This window comes from Nycticebus coucang, chromosome 18, assembly GCF_027406575.1.
Source record: "Nycticebus coucang isolate mNycCou1 chromosome 18, mNycCou1.pri, whole genome shotgun sequence".
NCBI classification, from domain to species: domain Eukaryota; kingdom Metazoa; phylum Chordata; class Mammalia; order Primates; family Lorisidae; genus Nycticebus; species Nycticebus coucang.
In genome coordinates this window covers 40,076,868-40,097,397 of record NC_069797.1, presented here as the reverse complement: position 1 = coordinate 40,097,397, position 20,530 = coordinate 40,076,868, and the positions used below count along the sequence as shown (strand labels likewise).

General features: G+C 51.0%; 2 protein-coding genes across 6 annotated transcripts; both read left to right on the top strand.

Moving 5' to 3' along the window:
* The first annotated feature begins 500 nt into the window (after positions 1 to 500).
* On the top strand, positions 501 to 9,187 carry DHRS11 (dehydrogenase/reductase 11). 5 transcript variants are annotated; one of them, XM_053567985.1, is made up of 7 exons: positions 503 to 805; positions 3,137 to 3,346; positions 5,741 to 5,835; positions 6,442 to 6,571; positions 7,175 to 7,267; positions 7,479 to 7,544; positions 9,049 to 9,187. In XM_053567985.1, the coding sequence occupies exons 1-7, from the start codon at positions 659 to 661 to the stop codon at positions 9,154 to 9,156; spliced, it is 849 nt and encodes a 282-aa protein (XP_053423960.1). In that variant the 5' UTR covers positions 503 to 658; the 3' UTR covers positions 9,157 to 9,187. The 5 variants fall into 5 exon arrangements, with proteins under 5 accessions (XP_053423962.1, XP_053423960.1, XP_053423959.1 ...); XM_053567986.1 differs by lacking the exon at positions 9,049 to 9,187 and adding an exon at positions 7,658 to 7,795 and having other exon boundaries at positions 505 to 805; XM_053567984.1 differs by lacking the exon at positions 9,049 to 9,187 and having other exon boundaries at positions 7,479 to 7,710.
* A 249-nt stretch (positions 9,188 to 9,436) lies between these two features.
* MRM1 (mitochondrial rRNA methyltransferase 1) lies at positions 9,437 to 15,450 on the top strand. The gene is made up of 5 exons (XM_053567983.1): positions 9,437 to 9,995; positions 10,194 to 10,287; positions 14,250 to 14,382; positions 14,481 to 14,600; positions 14,826 to 15,450. The coding sequence occupies exons 1-5, from the start codon at positions 9,445 to 9,447 to the stop codon at positions 14,912 to 14,914; spliced, it is 987 nt and encodes a 328-aa protein (XP_053423958.1). The 5' UTR covers positions 9,437 to 9,444; the 3' UTR covers positions 14,915 to 15,450.
* The last annotated feature ends 5,080 nt before the right edge of the window (positions 15,451 to 20,530 follow it).

Below are 20,530 nucleotides of genomic sequence, written 5' to 3'. Positions count from 1 at the left end.
GAGTCCTTTTCAAGGTCACACAGCAGAGATGGCAGAGACACTGGCCTTATCTGGGCTGAGTCCTAGCCGTCGGCCACCGGCCACCGGCGGGCTTGGGAGTGCGTTGGAGTCACCTTAAGTGCCTTTTAATTACTCATCCAATGATAGGAAAGGGAAGCTTTAATATTCCCTCCTCGGGTCTGCAGCAAGACCCTTCCTATACCAGAGGAAGGAGCTCCGCAGAGAAGAGGACCGCAAGCTACTGCTGGCCAGCACCCCTGGAGCGGGCGAGCGGGCGAGCGGGCGAGCGCGCGAAGGGCGCTTTTGTTCACAATAGAGCTCACTTCACTCTATGGCTACTGAGGGTGTTCCATTACGGGCTGAAGGGGCGGGGCCTGGTTGCACGGGGCGGGGCCCGATGGGGCAGGGCGGGGCGGCTGCGGCGTCTTCCCGCGGGATGCTGCCGAGCGCCGAGGACCGGAGGGTGGAGCCCGGGCCCGAGGCGGGGCAGGATGGGGGTGGGCCGAGGCGCGGGTCGAGGCGGAGCTCGGCCGCCGGCAAGTTGGTGGCGTCCGCTGGCACGGGTACTAAAGAGCGTCGGAGCTTCGGCGACCCGGGGCAGAGCTCCGCGATCCAAGTGCCAGGCTCGTCGAGCGAAGTGGGCGGGCGGCTCGGGACCATGGCCAGGACCGGCATGGAGCGCTGGCGTGACCGGCTGGCCCTGGTGACCGGAGCCTCGGGGGGCATCGGCGCGTCCGTGGCTCGGGCGCTGGTCCAGCAGGGACTGAAGGTGGTGGGTTGTGCCCGCACCGTGGGCAACATCGAGGTAAGGCCCGGCCGGGGAGGGGGGCGTTCTGGGAGGCGTTTCCGCGGGGTGGGCTCCGGGGCCGGGGAGGGGCTGCTCTCGCTGGGCCTCCACCCCCGGGCCATTTGCAACGGGCTCTGGTAGGGAAGGGCTGTTGGAACTCTTAGAGCGGCCTTCTACCTTGGCTTTAAGTTCCACCGTTTAGGGAGCCATTTTCTCCGGACGGTGCCTGCCCCAGTGTACCAATCTCTTGACTCCTGCATCTGCCCAGAATATTGGCCTGAGAAAAGGGGAAGCCAGAGATGGGGGTCTAACTAGGCAGCCAGGGAAAACGAAAGAAGTCTTTTCGCTCCAGAAGCTAGGCTGGCTACTGGATTGCTTCCTGTGGTTCCCAGAACTCACCCACCACACAAGGCAAAGTGGTTAACCAACCAGATGAGCAAGAGCCAGAAGTTCTGAATTTTTGACCCAGGACTGACGGAGGAGTTAGGACAGGAGTGGAGCTTTGCTGAAGAGCCTCAGCCCCTTTCCCCCAAATCCTGAAGGTTAACCATATCCAGTGGGCATGAAGGATGAATGAACTATTCATTGGTAGACTTTTCTCTAGTTCATTCTCCTAGGCAGTGCACATGTTACTCACTAACGGACCTGGAATTCCTTATTTTTCTCTTGACATGAGATTGGGGACCCCTAAAGTTATGAGCAATAAGAGCCCAAAAAAAATAAAAAAGGAAGAAAGAAAAAGAAAATTGGCCTTTTTGGAGTAGGGAGAAATTTTTGTCATAGCTTATCTCTGGATTTGCCCTGGAAAGATCACTCACTGGGTTTGGGCTAGTCCTTAGCTGCAGGGCTTTATCTCCACCATTGCTCAAAGTCCTAGGGCAGGGAAAGGCTAAGCAAGTCTTGGGTGGTGGCAGAGGGAGAAGGTGTATAGCAAGAAGGACTGTCCCCTCCCCTGCTGCTGACCAAAGGTACACTTTATAACCTCCCGATAATCCCAAGGCCACCTGGCTCCACCATTGCCCCACTCTGCCCCTCCTTTTCTCCTGTTTTAAGGAGCTCAGGACAGCCCAGCCCTAGCCTTAGAGTCTAGACCTAGCCCTAGAGGGTCAGCCAGAGATTGGACTACTGGATTCCCTAGTTCTGAAGCTGCTCTTGGCTTCTTGTTCTGCTCCCCTGCCCCAGGCTGGTCCCTCAGTCTCAGGATGACTCCACATCAGGAGAGGAGAACACTTTTGCTGTGAGGAGACTCACATGATTTCAGGTCATTTTTGAGGTTATGTAGGGAGATGGTTCAGGTGACACAGGTGGGGCAATGAGAAGGCAATGACGGGGCAAAATATATTCTTAGTTCCTCCATTCCAGCTTTCCTGCAGAGGATTTTGAGTCTGACGGAGGAACAGGGGAGGGGAGAATTCTAGGCTTCCTTGCCCACACTCTACTTTAATTGATTTATCAAAGTTTGGGTTCTGGCTTCCCACAGAAAGAAACCCTATTTCCTGAAGTGGTCATAAGTGGGCAAAGTTGGTGAAGGGGAGGTTTCTGAGTCCCAGATGACTATGCCTTTTGAACTCACAGAAAGTTAAAGCAGAAAAGAATTTCCTGAGTTATCTGATCCTGCCCTTTATTCCTTGCTTGGTTTGGGAGGAGAAAGGGGCTCCAGGCAGCAGCCTTCCTCTAGGGCAGTGGTTCTCAACCTTCCTAATGCCTTTAATACAGTTCCTGTGGGTCGAGACCCACAGGTTGAGAACCGTTGCTAGGGCATCTTGCTTCCCTCCCCACCTCTCACACCTGTACACAGTCACCTTCACAGGGCTCTGGTGCCAGTCACTGGCCTCCAAGGCCACACAGCTGGCTTTCTTCCTGCTTCTCTGAATGTCAGCTTCCCTCACAGCCACTTCTCAGTGGCTGTGCTTCCTCGGGTCTTTTCAGGGTTCCTTAGTGTGTGGAGGCCCTTGGAGATGCACAGGAGATTCCCACTGTCACCTGCCACCTGACTTGCCTCACAGTCTCAGGAGGTGTTTCTGTTGGAGAAGAGGCAGAAAAGAGATAGCACTCCATTCCCAGGATCTCTGGTCCCCTTCTGCCCCTTAGAACTGAAAATCAGAGTTTATACATGAGATTCCTCCACAGATCTCAACTTTTCCCCTCCCTCACTCGGGGAGTGCTCCCCTCTCTGGATTTTGACCAAAGAGGACAAGCATCAGGAATAGGCAAGTCCAGCTCCTATGTGGCTTAAAGGCAGCTCTCAAATGGGAGTTATATGAGTATGACGGGGGAGGGGTCTGTCTCCGGGCAGGGAGGCTTGGGAGTGAGCTGTCACCCCAGTTAGACCCCTGTTGGGTTTCATAGGAGCTGGCCGCTGAATGTAAGAGTGCAGGCTACCCCGGGACTTTGATCCCCTACAGATGTGACCTGTCAAATGAGGAGGACATCCTTTCCATGTTCTCGGCTATCCGTTCTCAGCACAGCGGTGTGGACATCTGCATCAACAATGCTGGCCTGGCCCGGCCAGACAGCCTGCTCTCAGGCAGCACCAGTGGTTGGAAGGCCATGTTTGACGTAAGAACTCCAGGCCTGGTGTTGGGGGTTGGGAGGAGAGTGGGGAGCCAAAGTCTGTGAGCCAGAGGGCTGCTGGGGATAGGACCTGTAGAAAGAGGGAGCTTGGGGCATCTTGACTCTCCCCTGGCCTCTCTCCCTACCGGAGGCATAGAAACTGGATGAATGGCCATATTTTTTCAGCTCTTCTTTCCTTTGAGGCCCTGGGGAGAGCTCTTAAAGTCTAGATTGATTTCCTCATGTTGGAAGAGATACTGGTAGGGGAGGAACCTGCAGCTCATGAATTCTCCCATGCATCAGCACTGTGCTGGGTGTTTGGAAACATGGTCTGCTGGGAAGGAAATAACAGAGATAAGAGGTGATGTTCTTCCTCAGCCCCATCAGTAACTATGACTTCAGGCGGCTTAGTTACCTTCTTTGAGCTTTAGTCATGTCATATTTAAATGGAATAAACACACCTATATCATCAATATCGGAGGGGGGGGGAGTGTCACAGACTCCAGTGTTCTCTGGACTAGGCAGGGGCATAAAGGAGTGAGGTAGCCAGTTGGGGTCTGCAGTGTGTGGGACAGCACATGCCACACGAAAGGGCGGCCGCTGCTCAAACACAGCATGCCTGCTAGATTGCAGTGTGGGGCCAGTGTGGCTGGGTCTCAGGACGTTGAGAGAAGTGGCAAATCTGTATTTTTATCTGACACCCCACCTGTCCCATTCACTAAAATGTCAGCTCCACAAGGGCAGGAATTATCTGTTTTATTCTCTGGTATAGCTCCAACCCATAAACACTCCACAGATACTTATTGAATGAAATTTTCTAATTCATGTTAGAAAGGTATTTTAAATGTTTTTAAGACCACATGGGGCCAAACACAGCTTTCAGGACACGAATTTCCAACTTCTGGGCTATGTCATGGGGAGACAGGAGGGTATGAAAGTATTCTGCAAAGTTGAAAGCAGTAGGCCAATGGGATGCTTCTTTTCTCCTCCACAATCCTTTCCCATCTGCTAACAACACATTTACACGTAATAGTGCTTAGGCCTGGGAGTAAAGCAATGAACAACAAAAATGAAGCCCTACTCTCAGACAACCTTCTGGAAAATCAAAGTCACGGTCCTCACCTGCAGAAAGTGGATCTCTAAATCTGGACCTTAACTTGGCCATCCGTAAAATGAGGGACTTACATTAAATCCTTAAGGCCCCATTCAGCTTAAACATTAACTAAGCCTGTTAGGATGGTTCTATGAGGCATCTTCTCCTTTGTGTATCTGGGTGATTTACTCACCTGGTCCCAAGGAAATCTATTTCTCCTCCAGCATCTGCCCTTAGGAGCTTTATTCTCTGTTCCACAAATCCATATTGCTAAGAGGAAGAGAAATAGGGCAGAAAACCTCCTGTGTCCTGGTACTCCTCTCTTCCTTTTGCTATGAATGTTGAGGCAGGCTCACACCAAGGGTTCTGTTCCTCATGCCTGTCTCTGACACCTGATAAAGAGAAACATCTAATCTCCCAGCTGGCTCTGTCTCTTCCCCAAGAGGAGACACGTGAAGACCTGCTGAAAGCTTTATCGCTGCTTGTCCTCATGGGTGAGGCTGAAGGATGGGCCTGGGCAGGCCCTTTACAACACACACTTCTTCAGGCCTTTGTCCCACTGAGGTTAGGAATTTGGGGTCACCTCTACCAGAGGGAGTGGGAGTGGCACGTTGACTCAACCTTTAGAGTCTTTGTGCCTGGTGTCACTGATGGAACACTGGTTAAAGGAAGGCATGAAAGGAAGAAGGTCAGGCCTTCTCTGCTTATAGTCTTCAGGGGGAGGAGGGGGAAGAAGCAGAGTAGCTCCTTTCCCCTCCTGGGATCTGTGCTGAGGAGAGAGATTTTTTTTTTTTTTGGTACAAAATTGGCTTTATTTGTCACTAATTCATCTTATCTCAGTTATGCCGAGGAGAGAGATTTTTAAGCCATTTTAGGAAGGATTTTAGGCTGTTGAGGAAGAAGCAGGGCCAGCGATGCTGTTCCAGGGAAGAGAAGGGTAGGGTATTGGGGCAAGAAATGGAGGGGATTCCCTAAAGAATCAGAGGTTCTACTGTTTGCAGAGGAGATGGCCAAAACAGAGTCTTCTGGGTCAGGGGTGGGTTTGAGGGGTTTCCATTCCTGTTAGCAGGAACTTAGGGGTCATCCAGGAGAGGACCTGCTTCTGCTGTCAACTATGGGGTGGCATCTTTAGGGAAAGGGGCACCTAGTGTAAAAGGCAAGATGCCTGGGCCTGCCATTGGTCTCTGGGAGGACTTGGATGCTGTTTTGGAATGCCACACCATTGCCTCCACTCTGGTGTTCTGTGGCTCCATCCTCTCCTCAGCTGGGCCTGAGCAGAGACACCCATTGCCCTCCCTGGCCTGCAGGTGAACGTGCTGGCCCTCAGCATCTGCACACGGGAAGCCTACCAGTCCATGAAGGAGCGGAATGTGGATGATGGGCACATCATTAACATCAATAGGTGAGGGCAGGTGGCCAAAGGGTAGAGCTCAGGTCACTACTCACCCTCCATGCTGGGTGATCTGCTGCAGCTCATTTGACCTCTTTGGACCTTGGTTTCCTTGGTGGTACAATAGGGATTTAATACTCAAATGGAACAGTTATGGTGAGGGATAGAATAATATTGCCAAGTACCAGCATCTGGTCAGCTGGAATGGTCAGCTCAGTTGAAGTGTGGGACCCCTCCTAGCACTGATTGCCTGCATTCCTCAGGCCCTGGGATGAACCCCACCTCAAGGCACAAAAACGAATGCACAGTGTCTGCCAAAAGGGAGCCCAGTCTGCCTCCAGAGACTCCCAATAGAAACATATCAGTGAACACACAGATGAAATTGAGCAATTTTTGACTTCCTGGATGATCAGGAGCATAGGGATGACTTCTAGGAAGAGGAGGGTTTTCAGGAGCTGTTGGAAAAACAGAAGCTAGATGAGTGGGCTGTGGTGTGGCCACTAGAGGCCCCCTTTAGAAGGCTTCCCTGTCTGCAGTCTGGGTGGTGGAGTTGACCAGGGGACACTGCCAGTCTCTGTGGAGCTTCATTGTCTCCTCTTTCCCCTTCCCTCTACCTAGTATGTCTGGCCACCGAGTGACACCCCAGTCTGTGGCCCATTTCTATAGTGCGACCAAGTACGCCGTCACTGCATTGACAGAGGGACTGAGGCAAGAGCTTCGGGAGGCCCAGACCCATATCCGAGCCACGGTGAGGGTGTGGCCCAGCCTGGTGGGGATGGGGTGGGCACAGGCCCTCCCTGCCCACACATACTGCCCAGGAAGCCCATGCTGTGTAGAGTGAACTGGGTAGATGTCCTGGGCTCTGCTGCTCCTTGCATGGCCCCCATGCTCCATCCTTGAGGGTCCTCATTTCACTGATCCAGAAGCTAATGACAGATTTAGATTTTGAGGTAGGAGGGGGCTGACCTGAGGGGCACATGGTAGGGGAAAGCAAAGGATTGTGGGAAACCAGGTGCACAATGGCTGAAAATTGGGACTCTGGGTTCTTAAAAGGATACATGACCTTGGCCAAATCACTGAAGTTCTTCTCATTGTACAATGGACATGATACCTACCTGGTTATGAGGTTTCAAGGGACACCATTTTGTGAAACATTAACCTGACCTACGGGAAAGCTCCTGTAGAGGGCAGATATTGTGATAATCGTCAGCAGCAGTTTTGGAAGGAAGTAGCTGCTGGACACTGGGCAACCATCACTGTGAAACTGGCACCCTGTGGCCTCTCTATTCTCCCAACCTCCCCAGGGCCTAGCAAAGCTCAGCCCCTTAGCAGGCCCTCTCTGTTACGCCAGTGCATCTCTCCAGGTCTGGTGGAGACACAGTTCGCCTTCAAACTCCACGACAAGGACCCTGAGCAGGCAGCTGCCACCTATGAGCACATAAAGGTAGGACCTCCTTCTGGTCCTGGTGAAGCCACTGACTCCCTAAGTGAAGACCTAAAGGGAACCCTGGCCTTCAGACTTCACCCTTCTAGACACCTTGTCTCCCCTGCCAGGGGGTGGGGGTAGGAATGTGGGTGTCGGAGAGGACCTCAATAGTGAGAGGGAACTTGAGTCTATTCTGTCCTTGTCTCAACCCATGCCCTGGTGCTGTCAGTGTCTCCAACCTGAGGATGTGGCCGAGGCAGTCATCTATGTCCTCAGCACCCCCCGCCACGTCCAGGTGAGTCTGGCCTTGACTCTCCACCCCTTGAAGGAACCCAACCATCCCCAGAGGAGGGGCCTTAAGGGGAAGGGAGAGTGTCTTGGCTGCCTCAAGCCTTGTACCTTCTGCAGATTGGAGACATCCAGATGAGGCCCACGGAGCAGGTGACCTAATGCACTGAGGGGGAGCTTCTCCTTCCCTCCCCACCCCTCACGGCTTGGCTCCTGCCTCTGGATTTAGGTGTTGATTTCTGCACCCCTGGATGCCAGTTACTGTCCCTACCCCCAGCAGAGGCTAGAAAATTTGTTTGAGATTTTTACATAATCTTGTCAATTGTTTCCATTACAAATGTGAAAATTGGGCTGGGGAAAGGACATGGTGTCACTGATTATTTTACTTAACTCATTCTTAATCCCCTTCCTGGGCTTCTCATTCTTTGTCTGCTCTCCTTAGTCTCATCCCTTTGAGAGGAATTGAAAGGGGCTGTGGTTCAAAGGAGGGCTTTTCCTGCACCCTAACCAACTCCTCTGCTCAGTCTTGGGGTGGCATAGAGGCCCTCACCTTGTGGTCTTGAATGTCTGAATGGTGATCCAGGGCTCCAGGCTCCCTGCTCTCCCTGCCCCACTGCCCTTCCTCCCCCTCTCTTCCTCCTCTGAGCTCTCCAGTCAGATCTTGGTTTCTTGGCCCTGTGGGGTCATCACTCCATTCTGTGGCAGCAGATTATCAGGGCCTGACACCCAGTGGAATTAACAGTAATAATTAAAAAAGAAAAATCACAACCAACCTACCTTGGCTTCAGGAGTGTCTTTCAATTCTTGCCTCTTCTCTGTGATTGGGGAAGGTTGTGTCTCAGAATTTCTTCCTGGCGAAACAGAAGGTGGGTGGATTTGGGGCATCACTGAGTGTGGCCTACTTTACATAGCAAGAGTGGTTTTGTATTGGGCCTTGAAAATGGGTAGGAGTTTCCCAAAGAAGACAAACGGGGTGTGCAAGGCTGGTGGGGGCCAGAAGAGTGTGCAGTGGTTGTGTGAACAGCACAGAACTTAAGTGCAGGAGCAAGGTAGGGCTAAAAAGGTAGTTCCTGCCTGTATCACTTCTCCAAGCCAGAAGGGCTGGGCTGTGGAGGGAGTGGGCTGAACAGTTTGGCAGCCGAGGCACAAATCATTGCAGTTCTGTGGCCCAGTTAATAGAAACTGGATACCCTGTGCAGCTACAGATCCACCAGAGTATCCGCTTGGAGGTGAGCACTCCTGGAGTGTTGAGCAGAGGAGTCTGGCTGTTTATTTCCTGTGGAACAGGGGCATCAGTTGGCTTGTCAGCAGGGACATGACAAGCTCAGAGCTGTCACTTGGAAGAGAATCAGCAGCCACGGATTAGGAAGTTACTGTTGAGGTCCTGCAGGCTGGTGATGAGGGTCTGACAAGAAGCTTCTGGGGAAGATCACCAGTGCCTGGGTGTGAGAAGGGAGGCCCCCAAGACTGAATTGGTTGAACCAAAAGGCCAACCCTTTGCTGGTGCGTAGGTGAATAAGATCCCCAACCACCTGGGACCTCGGATGGCACAGGATGCTGCCAGTAGTAGGATCAGCTCAGCTCCAAGTTTGGCCTCCCGGCCCGGCGTGGTTCTGTGACAGTCAACGCTCAGCCAGTCCTACAGGAGGCGCTGTGGAGACAATCTGATGGCCGGGCATGCGCGGTGCGTCGCCGGGCCCAGGACGCGGCTGCCTGGACGCGGAAGCGGAGAAGCCCATGTGGGCGCTGGTAGCTGGGCTGTCCAGTTTGGGGCAGTCTCCTAGTTGCTAGTCGGGGCTGTTCGTTCCTGTCTCGGGGGCTGGGTGAGGACAATCGTCAGGTCCCCTTCGCCCCTCTGTCGGGGGCCTGGGAGTAGAGGGAATTGAGTCACCCGCGGGGCGTGTGTCATGGGACTATTCTCCACTTTGAGGGGAGCGACCCGGCGTTGCTCCGGTCACTTCCTCACCCGTCATTTCTCCCAAGGAGCACTACGTGGGGAGCGGCCTGGCGGGGAGGAGCTAAGCCGCCTGCTGCTGGATGACCTGGTGCCGACGCAGCGGCTAGAGCTTCTGTTTGGTCTGTCCCCATGTCTGTTGGCTCTGCAGGCCGCCCGCCGCCGTGTGTCCAGACTCCTGCTCCAGGCCGGCAAGGCCGGGCTGCAGGGGGAGCGGGCTGACCTGCTCTGGGCGGCCGAGGCGCGGGGCATTCCGGTTCTGCGGCCCAGACGGCAGAAACTGGACGCTCTGTGCAGTTACCAGGTCCACCAGGGCGTCTGCTTGGAGGTGAGCCCACTGCAGCCCCGGCCGTGGACTGAGGATGGGGAGGTCAACCCAGACGACGACCCCCTGCAGCTGTGGCTCGTCCTCGAGTCGCTCCAGGATCCTCGGAATCTTGGGGCCGTGCTGCGCTCCGCTCACTTCCTCGGAGTGGATAAGGTCATCACTAGCCGGAGAAACAGGCACGGATGTCCCTTTTTCTCCATGTGTCCCACTTGGAGGCGCAGCCTAGTTCCTAAACACCTTGACCCTTGGGTGATCTGTCGGTGGGCTTCCCTGTGGCCAGAATTCTGACCCTATATCCCTTGGGAGTTTGGTGAGTGGAGGGCACCGGGCTTGAGATTGCCTAAACTAATGCGGGGAATGGGGAAACTTTGCAGCTGCCCGCTCACTCCAGTAGTCAGCAAGGCCAGCGCAGGGGCTATGGAGGTGATGGACGTGTTCTCCACTGATGACCTGTCCGTTTTTTTACAGGTAATGAGGGGCGGGAGGGGAGGGAGCAGAAAGAGCTTTGCTCATTCTTCAACCCCTTCAAGGGATCTCAGTCAGCCGTTGATGGGAGGAGAAAGGGGGACTTGTTGGCATCATCCCCTCTGGAGAGGGGAGGCCCCAGAGTTCTTAAAACCACAAATAGAACACCATCTGAAGTTACAGATTTCCTAATCTCATTCCTTTTATCGCACTCCTTTCCCAGGCACACACACGTCTTTGCCCTTCTGTGTAAGTCTACCCCAGTGTCTCATCGCCTACTCAGTAGGTTTTCAGTAAATGCTTGTTGTTTAGCAGTGAGGAGCTGGTGGACGGGAGGCCTGGGTCCCTCGAATAGAGGCACAGCTTGAAAGAATCTTTAAACAAGGAGACCTATATGCCATTGATAATCTAGGAAGGGGGCAAACCTTGGGAAGCCCCTGTCCGGATCCTTAAGTCTGTCCTCAGCTGTGCTTCTCTTGCTGGACACAAGGGGTCAGTATTACCCTGCATTTGGCAGACCTCTACCCGTTTCCTCCCTTCCCCCCACTCTGGATGGTGAGAAATTGCCTCTCTTAAGAAGGGGGAAGAGCTCTGAAATGTGCCTAGAACAATGTTACCCAATAAAAGTATAATGTGAGCTCCTGCGTAATTTTAGGTTTTCTCGTAGCCACGTTGAAAAATAAAAAGAAATAAGTGAAATTAATTTTAATAAATTTCACCTAGTATATCCAAAATACCAATTCAATATAATCTTTTGTGTGTGTGTGTGTTTTGTTTTGTTTTAGAAAAAGTCTTGATAGAGACTAGCTGTGGGCTAGAGTGCAGTGTTGTCACAGTGTCTCACTGCATCCTCAAACTCCTGGGCTCAATTGATGCTCTTGCCTCAGCCTCTGGAGTAGCGGGGCTACAGGCTCACACCACCATGGCCAGCTAATTTTTTAAATAGGGTGGTCATAAAGTTCGTGCAATTTAAATTTTTATTTTTTGTAGAGATGGGGTCTGGGGTCTTGCTGTGGTTTTGTTTTTTGGTTTTTTTTTTTTTGTTTGTTTGTTTGTTTGTTTTTGAGACAGAGCCTCAAGCTGTTGCCCTGGGTGGATTGCTGTGGCATCACAGCTCACAGCAACCTCCAACTCCTGGGCTTGAGTGATTCTCTTGCCTCAGCCTCCCAAGTAGCTGGGACTACAGGCTCCTGCCACAACACCTGGCTATTTTTTAGTTGTAGTTGTCGTTTGGCAGGCCCAGGCTGGATTTGAACCTGCCAGCTCTGGTGTATGTGGCTGGTGCCTTAGCTGCTTGAGTTACAGGTGCTGAGCCGGGTCTTGCTGTATTGCTTAGGCTGGTCTCAAACTTTTGGCCTCAAGTGATCCTCTGGTTTTGGTCTCTCAAAGTACTATGATTACCAACATGAGCCATGAGCTAATCATTGTAAATAATGAAATATTTTACATTCCTTTAAAAAATGTTTACATGTGGCATATCTCAGTTTGGACTAGCCATATACAATTGCTTAGTATGTAGCTAGTGGCTACTAGATTGAAAAGCATGTCAGGAAGAATTTTCTGGCCTTATCTTCTCGTAGGGAGCCCTGCCTCCAGAGGAACTCTGGCCAGGACTAATAGGAGACAGGGTTCCTTCCCCTCACATCTAGCCCCTAAAAAGGTAGTTCTTGAAAAAAACAAAACCACTCTGCAAAGCACGTGCTTACATCTCCATGCTTACATCAGCATCTGTGCCTGGAAAGTCTGTTTTCCCTCTTGTGACTATGGAAGAAGAAGGGGTCTGCCTTGGTCTCCAGCCTTTCCTGCTTACTCAGAGACAGTCTCTAGTAATTTTCCTTCTCTCTTGCATCATCAGTTTTTCCCTTTCATCTTAATCAGCATGCAAACAAGCATTCTCCCCGCCCCCCTCCCCATTCTCTCTTGATCACATAGCAATCAGACCCTTCTCCCACACTGAAAGGCCTTGTCATGGTCACCAGTGTCCTCCATGTTGCTACATCCAAGGGTCAGTTCTTGCATTTCACGCCCGGCTCCACGCCAGTGATCCGGGCTTCTTACCCATTTAAAGTTTGAGAATAGGTTGAGATCGTTTTTGGCCCCAAGACCTCTAATCATTCACTTTACCCGATAAAACTGCGTGGATGAGCATCTACATCAGGCACCTTAACCTGGTGTTTGGTTCATTCCGCAGCACCAGTTTTGCTTACCAAAAGTCACCATGCCTGGCTTCACACCAGAAAGCCAGGCTTCTTACCCGTTTAAAGTTTAAGAATAAATTGAGATCGTTTTGGCCCGAAGACCTCTAATCATTCCCAAGGGTCAGTTCTCAATCCTTGTCTGACTTGACTTGTCCACAGCATCTGCACAGATTACCACTTCTTCCTCCTTGAAGCACTCTTCACCTGGTTTTCCTCCTGCTTCACTGTGTGCTGTCTTGGAATCATCTTTGGTGATTCAATGCCCCCTGACCTCCAAACATTGGCATTTCCCGGATCTCAGTCTTTGGATCTCTTTTCTGTATGTATTCATTTCTTGTTAAGTCTCTTGGTGTTAAATATCATCTATATTTGAATGCTTCCCCATTGGTTTTTTTTTATTGTTTGGGATTCATTGAGGGTACAAATAATTAGAGTATACTGATTGCATTTGTTAGGTAAAGTCCCTCTTATAATTGTGTCCCACCCCCAAGAGGTGTGCCGTACACTGTGACCCCCGCCCCCCAACTCCCTCAATGCTTTCCCATTGTGTGTCCTAGCCTGGATCGTGCTTCTGAACTCCATGTTCACTCATCTAATTGCCTACTCCACAGTTCTTTTCTGCTGCCTAGTGGGCATTTCAAAGTTAACATTTCCAGGCCAGGTGCGGTGGCTCACGCCTGTAATCCTAGCATTCTGGGAGGCCGAAGGAGGTGGATTGCTTGAGCTCATGAGTTCGCGACCAGCCTGAGTAAGAGTGAGACCCTGTCTCTATTGAAAATAGAAAACTACCCAGATGTCGTGGTGGGCACCTGTAGTCCCAGCTACTTGGGAGGATGAGGTAAGAGGATTGTTCAAGCCGAAGAGTTTGAGGTTGCTGTGAGATATGATGCCATGACACTCTACCAAGGGTGACAAAGTAAGACTCTGTCTCAAAAAAAAAAGAAACCCCAAAGTTAGTATCTCCAGAACTACACACCTCTTCCTTCTGGAGGTTTACCCAGCTCAACTGATGGCAACTCTATCCCTTTGTTTGTTGAGGCCAAAAATATTGGCATCAGCCTTGATTGAAGTTATTTCCATATTCTCACCATCTCCACTGCTACCACTCTGATCCAACTCAACATCATCTCTTGACTGTATTATTGCAGCAACCTAACTGGTCTCCTTACTTCTATTAGCTCTGAGCACTGCATGCTGAATGATTCTGTTGAATTCAGACCCTGTTACTTCTCTCCTCAGAACCTTTCAAAGCCTCCTTTGTCTCTGAGTGAAAGCCAAAGTCCTCCTAGTAGCCCCATCTCATGGCTACCTATGTATGTATTAGGTCCTACCGTATGGGGCCATTGTTTCCTTGCTTGTCTCTTTGATAACTCCCTCCCCACTGGTTAGCTCACTGTTCTCAAACATGTCAGGTAAGCAGCTGCCTTTGGGCCCTTGTGCTTGTTAATTTCTCCACCCAGAATATTCTTCTCCCAGATGTCTGCATAGTGCTCCCTCATCTCCTGCAGGGCTGCACTGAATTGTCACCTCATTGAGCCTTTCCCTACCCACTCTTCTGCAAGACTGGCATTTTGGTCTGTTTTGCTTTGTTCACCACCGTGTCCCCAGAGCCTGGAACAGAGCCTGGCCCATTCTGGGTGTTTACTAACTATTAACTAAACTGACTGAATGAGGGAGTGTATTAATACATGGGTGAGGCTCTACCTTGGCCAGAACTCTGCTGAGGATTTAAAGAGCTTGAACATGATTTCTTCTTCCTACTTTTAGGCCAAAGCCCAGCAGGGCTGGCTCGTGGCTGGCACAGTGGGCTGCCCAAGGCTTGAGGTCTCTCAGTCCTCCAAGGTCCCTATCACTAGTTGCTTGGATTTCCGCTGGGACCGGCCTACTATCCTCGTGCTAGGTAGGTAAATAACCCTGCTTTTCTGTGTGCAGATGGACGTTCCCTGAGCACGTGGGTGTCTGGCTGGGGCATCCTAACCCTCTGCCCGTGCCCTGCAGGGAACGAGGGCTCTGGTCTATCCCAGGAAGTGCAGGCCTCCTGCCAGCTTCTCCTCACCATCCTGCCTGGGCGCCAGCTACCTGTTGGACTCGAGTCTTTGAATGTCTCTGTGGCTGCAGGTGAGTCTACTCCCCCTGTGCTTTCTTCTCAGCCTCTCATCACATAGGTGTCACTTCTCTTTGATCCCATTTACTGGCTGTTTCATTCTAAGCAAGTTCTTCAAGTTTTCTGTGCCTCAGTTGCTTTATGTGCAAAATGGGGAAAATACATCCCATTGAGGATGAAAAATGCCTGGCATGTGTCAAGGTCTCCGTCTCTCTTTCTTTGTCCTTCTCTGTATGCAGGAATTCTTCTTCACTCCATTTGCAGCCAGAAGAAGGGTTTCCCTGCAGGGAGGGAGATGGCACCTTCTCCAAGACCCCCAAGAACCTGAGCCATGTCTGAAGGACTCAGAGTGGCTCAGCATCCAGGGCTGTCTTCAGGCTTGGCAAAACAGAGGCAAAATGGGAGCTGACCTGGACCATGCATGTTGCACATGTGCTGGAGTTGGGATGGTTGCATACACATCACAGCCTCTAGTGTGCAGGGGGAGTCTCCACCTGAATGTGCACCGAGGTCCCCTGTTTATTGACCATAGTCTTAGGGGGCAAAGGACTTAGGGGTGGTCAGCAGAGGAAGTTCACTTTCCTGTTTGGATGTTAGGGCTGCAGTAGGAGATGGTAGTTTGTTAATTTCCAAGATGGGCTGAGATGGAGGCAGTCTGTCCTCCTGAGCCCTTCCTAGAAGTCAAGGGGAAGTCTAGACATTAGAAGTGTAGCAGACAGCCCAGGCCAGGGCTCCCATTCCCCTGGAACCAGTTGTTGTCTATGGCAAATGGGAGAACAAAAACAGTGATTTCCAACCAGTGTCTCATGGTACACTGGTGTGCCGTGAAAATTTTGAAAGATCATTAAATTATTTTTGAAAGAAGTTCAAAGCACAGTAAATGTATTCTTTTTCTGACTTTTTTTTTTTAATTAACATTATTTAAGTGTGCCACAGAAGTGTATAGGTCCAAATGTGCTGTGAGATAAAAATGGTGGAAGAAACTGATGTAGAGGGAGGACCAGGGCCCTCGTGTGAGGTAGACTGGGTACAAATCCAGGCTCAAACATTGCCCCACTGGGGGTCCTTGAGCATACCTCGTAATCTTCATGTGTCTTGGGACTGCTTCACTGGGTGGTTAGGACCAAGTAAAACATTATAACAGGGCAGTGCCTGTGGCTCAAGGAGTAGGGCGCCCGTCCCATATGCCGGAGGTGAAGGTGGTGGGTTCAAACCCAGCCCCACCGAAAACAAAAAAATCCTGCAACCCCCGCCCTCCCAAATCACAACAAATGGCATATTTCCTCAGTTTCTCCATTAGGTGGCAGCCGTGCTCTTTGGCTGAGTTTTCAGCAGGGGGTTGGTGGAGGGGAGCTGTCTGGCTGCAGCCAGAGGAAAGGCAAGGGAAAACTGGTAAACACCTGCCACCCAGCGGGTCACCCCCACCAGGGACTAGTCACTCACTCCACCTCAACAGGAGGAACCAAGGACAGGCTCCCTGTTGAGTGTACAGCCTGGCCATAGTTCGGTACTCTTCCAGCAGGGTAGCACAGATGGAACAGAAGCCACCAGTCTAAGTAATGTAAATAGTGGGGCTCAGACTTGCTAGCACATTGGAACCACCTGGCAAACTTCCCAAAACCCAACACTTCCCCAGAGAGTCTGAGGTAATGGGTGTGGGTGTCTGGCTTTTCCAAGCTCTGCTGATTGGTCTAGTGTGCAGCCAAGGCTGACAAGCATTAGAGTGAGGCTCTCAAGTGCTACACTGTTGATGTTGGGGACCAGTCCATCGTGGCTCTGAGAGCTGTCCTGTGCATTGGAGGATATTTAGCAGCGCTCCTGATTTACATCCACTAGATGCCAGTAGTAACCTCCCACCCCCAATTATGGAACCAAAAATGTCTCCAGACATGGTCAAATGGCTCCTGGTGGACAAAGTGCCGTTCCCCCCACACACACACACACCCCAGTTATGAACCACGGTCTGGCAACATGGATTTCCTAAATTGTAATCCTGATTGCTATGTGACCTTGGGCAAATACCCACTTGTGCCTCACTCCACTCCTGGGTGAAAGGGAAATGTTGCCTTCTGGGGTTGTGGGAGGGTATAGAGGGCAATAGGATCAGGGGCTCACATGTGGTAGGTGTTCAATAAATAGTAACCCCTTTTCTCTGTTCCCCATCTGGAAGGAATGTATCTCAGAATTCTAATGGTGATGGCCAATTTGTTTGTTTATGAATTTGTTTAGAAAAGGCCTAAGATCTTTTTATAGTCTAAGTTTCTCCTCTCAAGAAAGAGGACAAAACCCCTTCATAAACTTTGGTGACCACCATCAGCGTCTGTGTCCCTTGAGATCCTGGCCCGGCTGCCACACAGGCTCTGACCTCTGCTGGCACAGGTCATCTCCACACTGCCTCCCCTATCCCTGCTGCTTTCTTGGCCAAGAGCCCAGTGTAGTGATTTTTAACTTTGGCTATGCCTTAGAGTCATGGGGTGAGGGAGGAGAACACGTTAATATTCCAGATGCACCTGACCCATTAAATCAGAATCTCTGGAGAAAGAGCCAGGTATTGGTATTTCTTAAAGCTCCCCAGTTGATCTCATGGTACAGCCAGGTTCAAGAGTCACTGGCTTTTGAGCCGCTCACTCATGTCCAAGAAACTGCTTCACATTCCCAGCAAGAAGCACATTCACACCTAGGATTTTGAGCTTGTGCCTGGAAGTTTGGGCCAGGGTGACCTTTCATCTGTCCCTAAGGTTTTTTGGAAGATGCTCACAATAGCTCTGGCTCCATAGCTTCTTGCCTAGGTGGCTTCTCAATCTTATCTGTAAAACAGTGATGTGGCATTAATTCCAGCTTTATCTACCCTCTTCCAACAGAGATGTTATAAAGATAAAATGAGAATATCAGTAAAAAATGTTCTATAAACTGGGCAGCACCTGTGGCTCAAGGAGTAGGGTGCTGGCCCCATATACCGGGGGTGGTGGGTTCAAGCCTGGCCCTGGCCAAACTGCAAAAAGAAAAAAAAAAAGAATGTTGTATAAACTAAAGGATTCTACATTCCCAAATTAGCAAACCTTATTGTGATGTTTAATTTTATGTGTCCACTTGACGGCTATGGAGTGTCCAGGTATTTGGTCCAACATTATTCTAGGTGTTTCTGTGAGAGTGTTTCTGGAAGAGATCAACATTTAAATTGATAGACTGAGGGGCTTGGTGCCTGTAGCTCAGCAGTTAGGGCGCCGGCCACATACACCGGGCTGGCAGGTTCGAACCCGGCCTCGACCTGCCAAACAATAATGACAATACAACAACCACCACAAAAAAATAGCCGGCGGTCTTGGCAGGGCCCTGTAGTCCCAGCTACTTGGGAGACTGAGGCAAGAGAATTGCTTAAGTCCAAGAGTTTGAGGTTGCTGTGAGCTGTGATGCCACAGCACTCCACCGAGGGCAATATAGTAAGACTCTGTCTCAAAAAATAAACAAATAAATTAATTAATTAATAGACTGAGTAAAGCAGATTGCCCTCCCCAGTGTGGATGAGCCTTTTCTCATCAGTTGAAGGCCTGAATAGAACAAAAGACTGACCTCTCTCAGACTATGAGCTTGCTCACCTTTAGATGGGAACTATACCATTAGCTCTCCTGGTTCTTGGCCCTTCAAACTTTGCCTGGAACTGAACCATCGCCTTGCCTGGGTTTCCAGCTTGCTGACCCACCTTGTAGATCTTGCGACTTTTTGACCTCTGTAATTGCATGCACCAGTTCCTTATAATAAATCTTTTAAACACACATGCACACCCACATACACACTCTCACACATTCTGTTGGTTCTGTTTCTCTGAAGAAACCTAATAGACTTGATGAAAACGAACGCAGGTGTCTCAGTGCTCACTCTACATTGGAGTACAGAGTCGAGCTCTGTCCTCTAGGACCAAGTCTGGCGTGGAACCTAGAAGCTGAGGAAGGCAGAGGTAAGGGTCCAGAACCCTCTCTCCTGCCCAGGACTCCTCTGTGGTGACTGGAACCCCATCTAACCTGTCCTGGGCATGCTGTTCATCAATTTTCCAGATCCCAGCAGTCTGGGCTATCTACAGGGGCCACACTCTCCTGGGCTTATAGCCAGGCACAGGGGCCTTCTCTCTGCTTTGCAGGCCTGGGCAGCAGGCTAGCTGGCTTTAGGGAAGGGGGGTAGGGGACAGGTTCCCTTGAACCAAAAGGAACCAAGGCTGTAAATTACCTGCCAGACACACAAACAGGTGTCATCGTGTACACAGTAGTCCCATGACACAAAGGAAGGGCCTAAGGTTCTGAGGACAAGGGAGATGAGGCCTGATACCTTGGGGCCTGGCCCAGTGCCTGACATGGAGCCACTTCTCAGCAAGTGTGGGTTAAGCACACAGGAGGTGGGGAAGCTATGAGTGTGAAGGGACTGGGGTGGGATGTCCCAGTCCTGAAGGGCAGAGCTGGAAGAGGAGACAGCAGTGGTGGTTAACAGCAAGACCCCGGCTGCTATAAAGTGCTTGCTATAAGTTCAAACTGTGTGACTTGATAGAAGTATCAATGTGGACATTAACACTAATTCAATTCCAAACCTCAGTTTTCAGGGTCTATAAAATGGGGATAACAATGATATCCACTTGAGATGATGGTGGTAAGAATGAGAAAAGAAGAAATACATGTAAAGCCCTCAGCCTCATGCTTGGAGGAAGGTGGTAGCCGTTCTTCACAGCCTCTGGGGGCAGACCTAGAGGTCAAGGCATTGGGCCGAGCTTGCCAGCCAACCTGGCCTGAGTTTCCTATAGGTCCTTGGGCCCTGTGTCAGCTACAACACAGAATGATTTACCCCCAAGACGTACTGGAGGGAGAAGGGGAGAGGGTTGAAATGACATTTGCAGGATCTCCTTTTTGTCAGGGCCACTTGAATAAGAGGGGAAGGGTCTCCGCTGACTGGGTAGACCCTGCCCTGCGATCTTTTTTTGGCAGGAGGCTAAATTGTTGTCCCCCCCAGACTGGGGTCCTAAATTAGATGCCACCCTCCCCCACCACTCCTGCAGGGCCAGGTGCCAGGGATACCCACAGTTTGTAAATGTAATCAACCTCGTGGTCTCTTGCTTTCACAGGTGCAATTAGCATGCCCATCTGCTAATCCCTGATTAATGATGTTTACAAACACGGGGCTCCACTCACAGAGCTGCTCAGCCCCTCCCTCCTTGGGTCAGAGGCAGGGGTCTCCCTAGCTGTAACCATTCTGCATCCCTTCCCCAGGCAGTGGGCAGGGCTGGAGGTCCCTCCTCCTGGAGCTCCCTTGTCTAATTCTCATTGTACACATGATTAAAGCAGACCCAGAGAGAGCAGACAGGGACACGTGGTGGGAGGGCTAGGATCCTGCTAGTCTGTCTTTCCAATTCCGGTAGTTTGAGGACAGAAATTCCAGTGGGCATGCTGTCTTTATTTACCACTCAGCTCCAGGCCCAGGGCATGCCCAGGGCCACACATATGTATCTCCCTGGAGGGAGTTCTTGGTGGGCCCATGTCAAAGGCTCACTATCCAAAGTGCCAAGAGCCTAGACCTCTGAGTTAGAATTTCTAAAAATATTGAAATATCTGAATTTTCTAAAAATACTGAATAATGATGATGAAATGAGGCATTGGATGCTACCAGGATGCCCAAACACTGCTTCTCCCCCCATGGCTGTCTCTGGGGAGAGAGGCAGGTCCCAGCTCATTATTGGTGGGGGCTGGGGTGGAGGTGTCAGATTGGAATCACTCCTGGGGCTGTTTGCAGCTTCCCTGTTTCATTAACACCTCCCCTGGTGGTCTTCAGCTCATCCTGCTGGGGGAGGTGCTCCAGAAAGTTCTAACTACCTCCTTCCCAGCCCAGAGCTCCCTCACTTCCAGGCCTATGCTCCAAATGCACATAGAGGAAGGTTTATGCTGCCAAGAGGTGGCCACCAACTAGG